This window comes from Aegilops tauschii, chromosome 6, assembly GCF_002575655.3.
Source record: "Aegilops tauschii subsp. strangulata cultivar AL8/78 chromosome 6, Aet v6.0, whole genome shotgun sequence".
Taxonomy (NCBI): Eukaryota; Viridiplantae; Streptophyta; class Magnoliopsida; order Poales; family Poaceae; genus Aegilops; species Aegilops tauschii.
Genome location: NC_053040.3, coordinates 426,250,206 through 426,265,199, shown reverse-complemented (window position 1 = coordinate 426,265,199; position 14,994 = coordinate 426,250,206). Strand labels below are relative to the sequence as shown.

Here is a 14,994-nt window from a genome sequence, read left to right as displayed (position 1 = left end):
AGTCGCCGAGGCACCGGAATTCTCCTCCCCCGTCACCGACGCCGGAGCGATGGTCAAAAGGAAGGAAAATCCACAGGCTCACCGGTGTTGCTTAGATGGGAGGTGTATACCCTAGCCGCTGCTTAGGAAACAAGAACGCTCCCTGCAATTTAAGCAAACTTAAATTTCCCAAGGTTTATGATAATTTTCTTTTAGGCTGTTTTTGGATGTGATATTTCCCAAGGTATCCGATACTTTTCCTCTGGGGTGAATGGAAGTGAAAAGTCAATCGATTTAATGTTTTTCGAAAGTCTGCATCAGCTGATCTGATGCATGCGCTCACACGGCCCCACCTGTCACCGGACGCACAAGGTCACCTTTGGAGTACTTAACCCCGGCACTTACACGTGTGCCCCACCGTGCGCGGGCCCGTCGAGCCATTCGAATCGGCTCCGCGGACTCGCCAACGGTTGGACCCGGAGCGCGACCGAGACCGGGACACGGTAACCCGGCCGGCAAGGCCCCGGTCCGACGAGGCAAGGCGGCCCACTGCCCGACGGGCCCCGCATGCCGGCCCCTAAATAATTCGTCCTCGCCCCTCCCTATCGCCTCTCCCTCCTCGCCCTCGCCTCGTCGCCATCCTTCTTCGCTCCTCTCCTCGCCTCGCCACCGTCCCAAATTAGCAGCTGCTGGAGCTGGCCAGCCCCCGCCGCCGGCGAAATCCCTAGGGCCCGCCCCTCCGGCGCTCCATCCAGCCGCCGTCGCCGCCGCCGAAGGCCGCGGCGGGTGGTCGGCGCGCGCGCTCCTCGCCGCCGCCGCCGCTGCTGTAAGATCTGAGCGAGCTGCTGCTGCTGCTGCTGCTGCCGTGTGGTCCGGGGTTAGGGTTTCCCTGTTCGTAGGGTGCGGAGGCGGCGTCTATGGCGGGCCCCAAGTTCGGGTCGTTCAAGTCGGAGAACAAGGGGGACTCGGCCGCGTCGGCGGCCGGCGCCGCGGCGCAGAGGAGGGACCCGTACGAGGTGCTGGGGGTGGGGCGCAATGCCACGGAGCAGGAGATCAAGAGCGCCTTCCGCCGCATGGCCCTCAAGTAAGTCAAGCTCCAGGATTTGGCCTCGTGCTCTTGTTGTGCTCCTCACGAGTCATCCAGCTAGCCAGGATGATACCAACTGCTAAAATTTCTGCTGGGTATAGCGTATTTCATATCAAATTTGCTCCTGGTGTGGGAACATTAGCTGATTCTGGATGAAATTGTCGCTTCTCGCAACAACAGGCACACAATTTCTTGGGACCTTTTTTCATCGCTTGTTAAGACCAGACCAGGATGTCTATATAATTCAGTAGCTATCAGCTAGCTTGATTAGTATAGTAGTAATAGTTTGACGAAGGGCAATAATGCAGCGGCTTGAGTAATTTTCTGTTAATGCTTGCCCTGAAGGTACCATCCAGATAAGAATGCAGACGACCCCGTTGCCTCCGAGAAGTTCCAAGAAGCCACATTCTCTTACAACATCCTCTCAGATCCTGATAAAAGGCGGCAGTATGATTCCTCTGGATTCGAGGTGATGTATGGCTTGATTTGAGTAGTTTGAGTTGCTTGTTTCTCATTTGACTAATGCTTTTGTTGCCATGCAGGCCATCGAAGCAGATAGTCATGAATTAGAGCTGGACCTATCAAGTCTCAACACTGTAAATACAATGTTTGCTGCTCTGTTTAGGTAACTTGTTCAGGATACGCTGTTTTATTCTCTAATATAGTAATATTTGTCTGGTTATGAGGTTATGTAGTGATAGTTGTGTTTGTGCAGCAAGCTAGGAGTACCAATCAAAACCACAGTTTCGGCAACAGTTTTAGAGGAGGCATTGAATGGCTCAGTGGAGATTGCTCAGCTCCATCTGGGCAAATCCGTATGCAGGAAGGTTGGAAACTACCCGCCTTCGTTTCATCTCCATGCATTCTTTTTGTCGAGTGAGTAATATTTTAGATTGAACACATTGGCAGGTGGAAAAACAATCAGCGCATTTTTATTCAGTGGACATAACGGAAGAAGAAGCCAAATTGGGGTTAGTGTGTAGAGTTTGTTCAACTGCTAAAAGTAAATTCAAGGTTAGTTGCAAACTCGTCGTTAGCATCTATGTGTCACGTTCATTTGATAACTTAACTACTCCATTACATTACTTTGGCTGAGAAGCTTCGCCATCTGTTACTTGTATTGCTGCACTTGGATAAGTCAACGAACTTATCTGTTCTTTTCTGGTTAACTTTTGCACTCTGAGTGTTAAGAAATTTGCGGTGATATACTGATATGCACTGGCAAGGCCAAAAGGGCCATGGCCCGCCCAGGGTTAAAAAAAATTACATGAAGTCCAGCCTACAATAATGTACTGATTTTTAGTATGGTAGCACAGTTTGTACTATCTGGCCGGCCCAGTTTTTTTGTGGTAGCTCCGCCACTGCTGATATGTGCACCATCTCAACAGGACATATAACTGGTCGTTTCTCTTGAGATTATCATGGCATTGAATAATCACATTTCAAATAATCAAGTACACAGTACATAGTATTTTGTATTATTGCACTGTAAGTTTGGCAAATTTTCAGGTTTCCTCCCATGAACAAGTTCTTATTTCTAAGGCAGGTCTTTTTTCCTTTCAGTTGCTCTATTTTGAACCTGAAGAGAACGGTGGGTTAAGCCTTGCTTTACAGGTATGTTTATCTGGCTTATCATTTTTTTGGTCCAAACAAACATAATTTCCAGCATTTTCTTCTATTCATTAATTTTTAAGGCATCCTGCCTTGGACGCTTAGGCGGCAAAGCACGCTGACAGCTCCTCACAATTTTGCCCGCCTTAGGCACTTAGTCATCGCTAAGCGTTAAGGCGGTGGGTGCTCACTTTAGGATGATGCCTTTACCGCATAAGAACATTGCTTCTATTTGTAACTAGTTTGTCACCTACCAAGCATGAATTGTCAAAATGCATGATTTGTTTCTTGTCATCAGCCTTTATCTTTCCTAAATCTCCTCTTCTTACTGAAAAGGGTGTGTCAAATAGTCCAGAAGACATTCTAATCATGGGTGTCGGTCCATTATTCCATGTTTTCTCTGTAATATGTATTTATTGCATACAACTATGTTTCATTACAACCCTCCTTGTGTTAATGTTTTCTTATGTGAATTTTTGAACTTGAGCTTGCATTGTAATAATTGGAGCTTGTGAAGCCCAGAATCTATACTTTGTTGATATGGTTGGAACTTCCCTCACCTCGGTATAATTAGGGAACTTAAAATATTGCATTTTGCTAATTCATGTAAATGTCAGATATGTCCGCCAGCATCATCTCAGGTTTAGATATGGACTGTATGTCTGTAGGGACACCAGCTAGAAACTGCTTTCTGCATAATCTTACCAGGAAGCTGCGTTCTGCGAATGGCCTAAACCTTAACAAAGTCTTCTTGTGGTCCTATCCCCCATCCAGAAGCTTGGTTAAATCCAGGCATTCACGCACATGTTGCTTTCTTGGGCCTAACCAGATCTTCTAGTGTGATTGGAGTAGTCCCAATTTTGTGTTGTCAAATTTGAATTGCATATAATGTAATGCCTTGGAAGTATGCTTGTGTTGGTCCATTTTATAATTTTCAGTGTACTAGTTTTTTAGGCTTTGAGCATTATGTCAGCTGACATCTTCCATTCTGTTGCAGGAAGATAGTGCAAAGACCGGGAAAGTTACTTCTGCTGGGATGTTCTTTCTTGGCTTTCCCGTGTACCGTTTTGAACATAATAATTCAGTGAGTATACAAATAGTGTCTTGTTGTCTATCCTTTTGTTTCTTTGTTGGCTTGCCTCTTTACAAGCTCCAATTATTTCCAGGCTGCTGCTGCAAAAGATCCCGATAGTGCATTCTTTAAGAGATTGGATGGTTTTCAACCATGCGAAGTTAATGAACTGAAAGAAGGGACCCATTATTTTGCTGTTTATGGTATGCCACTTTATGTTACTTCCTGTAAAATTATCCATGGCAAACATGTATAGGCTTACATAAAGCATTTGGTCTATTAGGCGATAATTTCTTCAAAAGTGCAACCTATACCTTAGAGGTTGTATGTGCTGAACCCTTTTCCACCGAAAAGGAGAAGCTACGAAGCGTGGAGGCAAAGATACTTGCAAAACGGTCCGAGCTGTCTAAATTTGAGTCGGAGTATAGAGAGGTATGCCCTCACCTTTTGCAGATTATCTACGGAAACAGACTTTTAAGTGAAAACACATCATTGTTAAGAGTTGGAATTGGCAGGTTTTAGCAAAGTTCACTGAGATGACCAGCAGATATGCTCAAGAGATGCAAACGGTACGTGTATTTGTGGAACATCTATTTCTGTTCCTTGCCTTGTTCTCACATAATGTTCTTGCATAGATTGATGAGCTTCTCAACGAAAGGAATGCCATTCATGCATCCTACACCAACAGCCCAACTCTAAAGCGGAGTTCCAGTGACAGCAAAGGGAAAACATCGTCTAAAGGGTCCAAAAGTGATGATGATCAAAGTGTAAGAAAAGAGAAGAAATCAAAGAGTCCGACGACGATGGAGGCATCAGCGAGCGATGAAGAGGGCCCTAATAAAAAAGAAAAGAAACCTAAAGAGCGGCTTCGCAGGAAGAGATGGTTCAACATCCATCATTTGAAAGTGGACAAAAGAAGACCCTGCTGAGAGATGTATTGTGTCGTTCTGAATGTATTATTTTGTGTCGATGATTCCACTTGCAGTATTCGCCTTCTCATATCTTTTCTCCCTACGCTGTACCGATTTGTTTCCTGAAAAGTCAGGAATCTTGGTAGATTTCGAAGATGTTGTAAAGAAATGGTATTTTGTACTGAAGTACTCAGCTAGCCCTGAAAACTCTTATTTGTACTTCTAGTCTCATGCATTTGTGCTGAAGGCGCAACATTTGCACTTGTATAATCTTTGCCCCAACGCTTTTGATTTGGGGCGGGTTTCGGTCATCTGTCCTGCCTGGAGGGACGCCAGCACGAACTGTCTGATCTGCTAAAGCCTGAAAATTACCTGTCACGTTGGCGTAAACAACTTTCTCAAGTAGCGTCCTGGTTTTAAATTGACAATATAGCTTGAGAAAAGCTAAAAAGTACTGGCTGCCAACCAATAACACTTGCTACATGGAGTAAACAGTAACTCAAAAATTAGCGAGCTTGTTCTGCACTAGCTCTATAATATTGTGCAATATTATGTGACCTAATTGTCTTATGGATTTGTTCAAATTTATTGTGCATAACATTTAATTCAAGTGTCACATATTTGATCGTTAATGCTAGCTAGCATAGCATTGTGAGTTTGTTAAGATGGATCATTACATATGATGTTGAACTGAGTTATGTTTCAGCTAATTTGACAAGTTGTGTTAATGTGTGACTATTTGTTATGCCTTTGAAAAACACAACAAATGTCTGCAACAACAACATGACGCTATCCCACAAAGCATCAAAATGAATCACAGCATAACTATGATCAAACGAATACCATTATGCTTCACCTTACACTATAAGATGTACATGAACATTATAAGATCTACATGATTTATATAGCACACGAGCATGTAAAACAACACAATATGGGACATAACAAGTATCATGGAATACATAGGTTACTCAGATGACGAGTGGCACATCAGCAGAAATATATAACAAGATGAATAACTCCAATATAATCCTAATTAACAATCCATCACGGCATGATATCAAAACAAAAAGTACGCACACCATAAGAGGGTACATGTGTGTGGCGTTTCAAAATGCCACTTCAAAACAACACACAGACATTAGCTGCTAACCAAAACTTTCTGGTTTTTCTTCTCCCAGGAAAGTGAAGATCATAGCAACCTACGCCTCCTAGTTGTAGACATAGGCAAGGTTGCAATTACTGCAGTAGTGGTGGCCGGAGTGGTTGGCCACAATTAGCGTTGGGTCATTCCTTGCAGAGGCAGGTAACCTTGCCGGTGGAGTCGCCAACCCCATAGGACCACATAACAATGAGCTTTACTTTCTTGGGCTTGGTGTAGGTCATCTTTTGGCACCCCCCTCAAACGGAGCACTAGGTGCAACATCGACTCCTTCTGGATGTTGTACTCAATGAGCATGCATCCGTCCTCTAGTTGATCGCCGGCGATGATGACTCGCTGCTAGCCCGGGGGATGCCCTCCATGTCCTAGATCTTGGTCTTCACATTGTCGATGGTTTCTGAGGGCTACCTTCAACGTGATGGTCTTCGCCATTAGGGTCTTCACGAAGATTCTACATCTTGGTCAGCGGTACCCACCGGTGACGACAACAACGACAGCCTACCTACCTACCTAACTAGGGAGAGGGTGGTGGTTCACGGCAGTGGCGGGGTGAACTGGCATGGGCGGGTAGGGTTTAGGGGGTGGAGAGTGGTGGTAATTATATAGGTGGAATGAGGTGGCATGCATTGTTCATTTATATTGGATTTTGATCGGACTGACTAACTGGGTATGTCAGTAGTTGTTGGGCCTCAGGGAAAGTCCACTACCTCATGCATCACGTCCTCGATAGTTATTTGGAAGACGCTTCGGTTCACCTAACCGGTCGCTACATTTACTTGACCGCGTAGCGCACACAACATATGTCCAGTGGGCCTGTGCATTTCCCCTTTTTTCTCGCATGAGTAGTCTCCTACCTCGCGCTCCATCACCACCGATGCACAACGAGTCACCGCTCTGTGTTGCTGCAACCACTGAACCACTGGTCTTTTAGGTCGGACCGCCGCGCTGCTGCAACCCTCAAACCATCGTGCTGCAAGACATATGCAAACCTTCATCCTTGTAGCCAAAGGCGCCGACCATCGCTGTTGCAAAAAACCGTCGTTGCAGCGGCATTGCTGCAAGTACATCCTCTCCCATCCCATTTTCTCCTCTTCCCTTCATACCTTCTTGAACTCGTTGCGAGGTGACTCGCCCCTTCTTTGCAACAAGCCGCCATGCCCCCAAGTGTTGTTTCCCAACCACGAGTCCCTGCAATCAAACACAAAGGAAGAGAGAGTGTTCCTTCAGGGATGCTGCACCACACGATATGTGAAGGGTGGGCTCACAACAACACCACTGTTGCGAAGCCACCGACAATTTCAATCGAAGTTGTGAGCTGGTGCCACAAAAGGGTGCGGTGAGATGTGCGATTAGTGAATCATGAGATGTGCGAAAGCATGAAGTAACAGTTATGATGATATGATCCAAGGACGAGCGATGAGGGGGCTATCAGCCGGGTTGACGCCCAGTGGTTGCCTAGTTATTTTAGGGTAACGAAGGAAAAAACCCCCACTTTTTTCAGTTCCAGCCCAATTATTTTCACTCGATTTTGGACAATCCCGATCTGAAAAATCAAAAGCTCAAAAGAATTCGATCTGATTGTCTAAAATCATCTGAGAATCACTACAATCGCTAGTGCAATCGAAAATCGTCTGGGACCTGGCAAAATAGACAAAAATAACCCAAAGATGAAAGTAATTTAAAAAACAAACCCTATTTTTGTCCATTTCACCTGGGAACCTCGCTTCGGGCGATTCTGGGCTCTCCCACAAAACAACAAAACGTTTCGATTGAAGATAGTACCCCTGTCTGAGAGGCAAATTACGAGAGAACTGCCACTGCCGGCCGCGCCCAGAAAAAACGAGTCGTACGACTAGTCCCTCTCCTTCCCTCAGAAAAAAAAAATCCCTCTCCTTCGCTCGATCCCCCACCTCCGCACTCGCGCTCGCGATAGGGTTACAGGGCCGCCGCCGCCGCGCCGCCCGACAGCTCGCCCCGGCCGCTCACCTGAAGCCGCTGGCCTCAACGCCCGGCGCCGCCTCGCCGGAGTTCGCTCGGGCCGTCGCCTAAGGTGAGCTCTCCTCTCCTCTCTGTCTTCTCTGTTCTGTCCTCCATGTCTCTCTTTTCTATCAATTTCTTGTTACAAAATTGATGGATAGATGGACTGATGAATGGATGTATTATATTTACAATCTCTCATGTTGTAGTTGATCATGGTAATGCCGCCCTGGGTGCAGCCTCTATTCCTTCTTGTTCGTCCCTGTTCCTAGTTCTTCTCTGTACATGGAACGATGGATGGATAGATGTTTGTTTGGTACTCCCTCCGTCCCATAATATAAGAGCGTTTTTGACACTAGTGTAGTGTCAAAAACGCTCTTATATTATGGGACGGAGGGAGTAGGAAGGAGTAGATGATTTGCTTGATGCCTGAATGTTAGCAATTCGACACACAGTTTCAGTTCAGGGACATTACGGACATTTCAGCACACAACTCATCCCATAATCTCAGACCACAATCTCAGAAAAGAACTTGACGGCTGATTCTGTGGGAAGTTTCTCAAAAGTTGATTATGGAGAGTCAAAAGCTGAAAAGAGCTGGGCTCCAGTGGCTCCCCGGCCCCCTTCCCCTCCCCGATAGTTATTTTAGGTGTTTATAGAGGAAAAAACCTCCAGGTGCGCCCCTTTCCCCTCCCCGTTTTTGCGGTCTCCCGGCGCAATCTGGAGCCCAAACTACCGGCGCGTGGACGCCAAGTGCTGATCCAGAATCCTCCTTCCCGCCAGCAAGCCGTCGCCAAGTTCATCCCTTCGCCCAGCTGGATAGTGAGAGGGAGAGGGGGTACTCAGGGACGCCCAGATCGGCGCTGGCGGCGCGGCGGCTCGGGAACAGGGGAGGCTGGGCTAGGCGTCCGGCACGGAGAAGCGCGAGGCAGAGGAGGTGGCCTGCGTGGAGGAGGGCGGCCGGCGCTGGGGAGGAGCGTGGCGCGGACGAGGCGCCCCAGTGCTCGTCGGAGGCGCGAGGCGCTGCATGCTGGGCTTGCTGTTCCTGGAGCAACGCTGCAGCGGCCTACGTTGCACCGATACGGCGATACGAGTACGGCGATACGGGATACGACAATTTCTAGAAACAGCAATATGCGATACGGCGAGTATATATACATAATTAATAAAATGGCATGTAATAAAGATAGAACATACTAATATAATGCGTGAGATGAGAACAAATGATGCCCCATTGGTTGCCTCATGCGTCTTTTCATGTCGTGAATGGTCATCGATGTCCTCGATCCTCATCCATTAGCTTGCTGTCATGCCATCTCCCGCAGATTACATGGTGATTTGAGTATTTCCCTCTGTGCCAGTAGACAGTAGCAGGAACATCAGCAAGCACCAAGCACATACGGCAAGCGCGCGCGCACACACACACACATGCCAGCAAGCAGCCAAGCACATACGTCAAACACACACACAGCAAGAATCAATTACCTCACTCTTGCCATAGCGGCGGAGAAGAGGTCACTTGGCGAGTTGACAGTGCGGCGGCGACGAGTCAGTCCTAGCGACGGCACCGGCGGCGAGACAGGCGGCGGCGGCGTGCTCGTCGCCCTCGATCAAATCGTGAAGTCGAACAGAGAACGAGGTTAGGCGTATACGTGGGCCTTTAATGGGCTCGAGGCTGCACGGCCGTGTCCTGCCCATATCCCGAGCGTGTGCCCAGCGTATCGTCATTTTTTTCCTTTTCTTTTTAATCGGAAACCCTGATACGCCTGGGATACGAGTATCGCGGCCGTATCGTGCGTATCGCCGTATCGGCGACGTGCGGTACGCGGACACGCCAACTTTCGACGTATCGGTGCTTCATAGGCAGCGGCTTGGCTTGTGCTGCTTGAGTGCTGCTGCTGCTGTGAGAGTCTGGGAGAGAGATTGAGAGACGCTTCGGCTGAGATGAATGAGGGGCAAGCCGAGTGCCTGGTGGGGTTTTGGGTAGTCTCCAAAACTCAAGCAGTTTGGAGGTGAAGCTGGAGTGGAGCTCTCTCAAACAGGGCCCAAGTGTTGAAATACAGAACTTTTTCTGAGGATCACCTTGGGGTCACTTGGTTGCAGCTCTCCTTTTGTGCACAGCAATTTCCTTATCATTTACTCCCTCCCTATCAAAATATAAGACCTTCAAATGTGCTGAGTATTTCTAAAGAATGATTTTACTTCTGTTATATTTTCAAGCCAAATGTGTTTCTGTTTATGGGCACTACTCTGAAACAGGCATATATGCTATTTGAATTGAAAGCATGCTGCAAAGATTTAACAAAAAAAGTAAAACTTCTGTTGAAACATTCAGCATTCTGCAGATGCCGGATAGTGCAACTAAAGCCTAATCAAACCCCAAACATTGTTGTTAGCATGGGCCTTCTTTTCCAGTTAGCAGTCATGCACTCAGTAATTCTCATATTGTTTATGTCAATGCCAGGGTCCAAAGCTATGGTTGCAGATGAAAAACTGCCAGCTTCTGGAGATGCTAACAACTCAGAGCAACAGCTTCATGATACTGGTCTGTACTATTAATTTATCTCCATGTTTGATTTTCTCTTCTCTGAGTTGCAAAATAAAGTTGGTGTTTCTCCAGACATTAATCAGAGTGGCTTAGCTGTTAAGCAATGCTGCCAGATATACATTGCTTTAGCTTGTTTCTAGCTAGGTCGGTTTGGGCAGCCTATATATTGAGGCAATGTGTATGTGTTTAAAAGGCACTAAGCTTGTGGCAGGATGTAGCCTCTCAAGCATGAATAAAATACAAAGAGCACATGTGTGTGTACCATGTGTATGTGCGAGTAGGGGGGGGGGGGGGGGGGTAGAGCTTGAGTGATTCTGTTCTAACATTTAGTATCAGGAGTTGAGCGATTCAACTCCAACAGTGGCTACCAGCCATTTTGGCTGCCTTTGAATTTTCCTCATCTTTTACTCCCTCCATTTGTGACATGGACATGCTATCTGATATGCAGCTTTAGCATTAATTCTCATGTGACTATGCTAGTAAAATTTTATGAATTTGTGACATTATGGAATATTTTCCATGAAAAACATAATTGTGTTAAGTCTCTCATGACCAGACTAAATATTTTTCAATACAACATGATACAAAGTTAGAGAAGTTTGAATGCACACATTCTAGGACAACATGTTAATAACTGGACCCTTAATTTGTTACTGACAAGTAGGCATGGATAGCAAAACACCAGTCGAGGAGAAATAGAAGAAAGTGAACATGAACTCTTCTTTTTGTAAACATTGTTTATCGTGAAGTGAACATGAACTTGTGTAGGTTACCTGATTTTATTTCTCAGAACTAAACCTATGATATGTCAATGAAGTTTTCAGATGCATGGCCCGTGTTGAACTTTTGACAGCAGTGTAGCATGTCATGCCTGTTTGGTCCTTATGCGTATTTTTGCTATTTTTATTCCACAAATGCTTTTGTAGATATAAGCACATGGCGTGAAGCTTCATTTTTTGGCAGACACAAAATCACGTGTGGAGGATATGTGGAAGAAAATGAACAGCGGTTTGCCTGTGAAGATGCCCAAACCTGCTATGGTTAAGCTCAAAACAGCAGCAAAAGAAAAGAAACCTAAGGCCACAAATGTGAGTAATCTTTCTGGTATTAACCGTGTGGCAAGCTGATGCTCAAACTGTTATGTTTTATGTTTCTATTTATGGTTGCCTTATTTTATTTTAAAAGCTAAATTTTTTATCCTGCAGAACTGGATGACCATTCTGGGCCTTCCACCAAAAAAGGCTTCTGCAAATGATCAAGTCCCAAAAAATGTGCAACAACAGACACAACACGAAACAAGTGAGGATGCCAAAAAACTTGCGGCGAACGCTCTTGCAGCTGTTAGAGATGCCGCTACTGCTGCATCTGGAAGAGGGAAAGTGGAGGTAAATACTGTCAGCATCACACAGATATTTTATTATTATTAAGTTCAAGTTAAGCTTCCATCTCAAAAATTGTGTCGGCACATGGCAAATGTGTAACTGCTGTTGTTTTTTATATTTTACATTTGTTACTTGCTGCTCCGTGTTCATTCTTGTAGAGTAGCTTAAGTTCAACTGGCAAAAACTTTGGAACGACCCTGATAATTGTGGATACAGATGACAAACTTGTGACACTTTGTATGATTTGTGCATCTGATTCCACATGATGTTGCTAATATTCTAGTTTTCTATGATCCAACAGATAACCGAGGTAAGGGACTTTGCTGGCAAGGATATTGAGATCAAGAAACTCGTAGATGCGGATTCAAAGGAAGCGGTTGAGAAGGCCAGTGCGGCGGGTGCCTCGCCGTCGGCTGTGGACAACATTCTGGAGCAGATAAGGAAGAAGCAGAAGCTGAGTGTCCTGGACAAGACGAAGAAAGACTGGGGAGAGTACAAGGCAGAGAAGGGCGTGGAGGAGGAGCTGGGGGCGTACAAGAAGAGCTCGAACCAGTACCTTGATAGGCAGTCGTTCTTGAAGAGAGCCGATTACAGGGAGTACGAGCTCGAGCGGGACGCACGCTTGTCGTTGATGGCCAAGCGGAAGAGCGAGAGCATGCAGGACGATGATGTCTAGGCTTTGATGGGAATTGCTATCATGTTGGCAGCACTTTGCCTTTTGTTGGAGTACTTGGTGGAGATTCTTTTGAGATAGATAATGGTAAAGACGTTATGTCATCGATGCCTTGTCCTCTTACTCCCTCCGTTCTTTTATGTAAGGTGTATTATTTTTGACACGGTGACCAAGGAACATAATTATAGACATATTAGGACGAAATTACCCTTGGAAAATTTATTGGTTAGTGGCAAGTAAATCAGTTAGTCTAGGAAAGTATGAGATACACATGCAATCGACAGAGAGATATTTTTCTTCTTTTGCTACAAAAAAAGATACAAACAATCAGGACAAAGATACTTTCTCTTTTCTGGAGGGCTAACAAGCGAATTATGAGGAATTAGAAGAAATGCACCTTACATTCTGGAATTTTATCAAAAAACAAATACACCTTATATAAAGGAACGGAGGGAGTATTATACAATCAGCTGGTCAATGTGAGTGATGTCCCGCAAAAATAAAAAATAAAATCGAGCGTTAATGAAGAAGAGGCAAATGGGTTTCTCAATCCTTTATTCTTACCTGCCAGGGTTGGTAACATTTCTGAAAATCCGACAGGACCAGGGGTACAATTTTTTAAGATATTTGATACACTGCGATTCCTTTTTCTGCATGAAGGCTTCAAATCAAAGTGAAAAGACTGCAAGTATATATTACTCCTTCCGTCTCAAAATAAGGGGGTGTTTGGTTGCAAAGGGACTAGACTTTTTTTAATCGAAAGGACTAAAGAAAGAAGACCCTCCAGTAGAGTCTTTTTCTAGTCCCTTAAGAAAAAATCCCTCCTGCTTGGTTACATAGGGATAAAAGGGACTTTTTCTAGTCTAGTCCCCGTAACCAAACAGGGCCTAAGTGTCTCAATTTGTACCAACTTTACTTATTTTGAGATGTAGGGAGTAAGTTCAAGTCTCTTGGGCTGCAATGACATGATTTAAATTATTTTCCTTAACCAAAAGCGTAGAAGCTCGTATATTTGGGTTTAGAGATTGTACTTCAAGTCTCTTGGGCTGCAATGGCTGGATTTAATCTTGGTCTTTTTCCTTTACCAAAAGCGCAAAATAAAAGTATAACAGTTTTGCTAGAACTCATCTAGATGAGATATAATTTGGTCTCATTCATCTTTTATAGCCATTGGATGTGATGCTATAAGATGCGTGTGTGCTGATATGGGTTGTATTTGTTCTTGTTTTCAAAGTGAATGAGACCAAATTATATCTCATCTAGATGAGTCACTACTGGAATCGCCCTATACGCCGAGTGCCACGGACACTCGGCAAAGGCCCAAAAACCGCCGGCAAACGCCTTTGCCGAGTGTCACCTTCGGCAAAATCCACCCGACATACACCTCTTCGGCAAACCGGAATTTGCGGAGAGCCAGAACACGGGCACTCGGCAAAGCCTTTGCCGAGAGCTAAGCAGCCCGTCTCGGCAAAATAAAGCAGCTAATGGATAAGTCCGTTAGCTCCTGACATGTGGGACCACGTAAACTTTGCCGAGAGCACTCTCGGCAAAGGGAACCAATAGGAGGCTGACACGTGTCGCCTCCTGACATGTGGGAGCACGAGAGCAGGCCGAGGGCCAACTTTGCCGAGAGGCACTCTCGGCAAAGGGAACCATTAGGAGGCTGACACGTGTCGCCTCTTGACATGTGGGACCACGAGAGCAAGCCGAGGGCCAACTTTGCCGAGAGGCACTCTCGGCAAAGGGAACCAATAGGAGGCTGACACGTGTTGCCTCCTGACATGTGGGACCACGAGAGCAGGCCGAGGGCCAACTTTGCCGAGAGGGCCTCTCGGCAAAGGGAACCAATAGGAGGCTGACACGTGTCGCCTCCTGACATGTGGGACCATGAGAGCAGGCCGAGGGCCAACTTTGCCTAGAGGGCCTCTCGGCAAAGGAAACCAATAGGAGGCTGACACGTGTCGCCTCCTGACATGTGGGACCACGAGAGCAGGCCGAGGGCCAACTTTGCCGAGAGGACCTCTCGGCAAAGGGAACCAATAGGAGGCTGACACGTGTCGCCTCCTAACATGTAGGATCACGAGAGCAGGCCGAGGGCCAACTTTGCCGAGAGTGCCTCTCGGCAAAGGGAACCAATAGTAGGCTGACACGTGCCACCTCCTGACATGTGGGACCACGAGAGCAGGCCGAGGGCCAACTTTGCCGAGAGGTCCTCTCGGCAAATGGAACCAATAGGAGGCTGACATGTGTCACCTCCTGACATGTGGGACTAGGAGTGCAGGCCGAGGGCCAACTTTGCCGAGAGCCCACTCGGCAATCCATCTCCCTTTACCGAGAGACGCTCTCGGTAAAGGTGTCAGGTTCTACTGGTTGGTACACGTTTACCGAGAGGCCTCTCAGTAAAGGGTGCATTCTGTTCCAGTTTCACAGTCATTGCCGAGAGCCACCCTCGGTAATGGTGTGCCCAGGAGCCTTTTTTTTCCTGTTTCTGTTTCTTTCCTGCAGCGAAACATATACAGCAGAAGCATATAGTTCATCACACATAGAACATGTCACATATAGGCATCACTGAACAAAAGAAGCAATGATTGA

General features: G+C 46.2%; 2 protein-coding genes across 3 annotated transcripts; both read left to right on the top strand.

Moving 5' to 3' along the window:
- The first annotated feature begins 457 nt into the window (after positions 1–457).
- On the top strand, positions 458–4,885 carry LOC109753511 (chaperone protein dnaJ 16). Its single transcript, XM_020312410.4, has 11 exons — positions 458–1,063; positions 1,412–1,535; positions 1,609–1,691; positions 1,782–1,893; positions 1,976–2,080; positions 2,630–2,680; positions 3,675–3,761; positions 3,844–3,952; positions 4,033–4,181; positions 4,265–4,318; positions 4,385–4,885. Exons 1-11 carry the CDS (start codon positions 897–899, stop codon positions 4,676–4,678), a joined length of 1,335 nt encoding a protein of 444 aa, XP_020167999.1. The 5' UTR covers positions 458–896; the 3' UTR covers positions 4,679–4,885.
- A 2,801-nt stretch (positions 4,886–7,686) lies between these two features.
- LOC109753513 (uncharacterized) lies at positions 7,687–12,620 on the top strand. 2 transcript variants are annotated; one of them, XM_020312412.4, is made up of 5 exons: positions 7,687–7,872; positions 10,264–10,344; positions 11,311–11,435; positions 11,553–11,732; positions 12,031–12,620. In XM_020312412.4, the coding sequence occupies exons 2-5, from the start codon at positions 10,275–10,277 to the stop codon at positions 12,403–12,405; spliced, it is 750 nt and encodes a 249-aa protein (XP_020168001.1). In that variant the 5' UTR covers positions 7,687–7,872; positions 10,264–10,274; the 3' UTR covers positions 12,406–12,620. The 2 variants fall into 2 exon arrangements, with proteins under 2 accessions (XP_020168001.1, XP_020168002.1); XM_020312413.4 differs by having other exon boundaries at positions 7,715–7,872; positions 11,274–11,435.
- Positions 12,621–14,994: the final 2,374 nt, after the last annotated feature.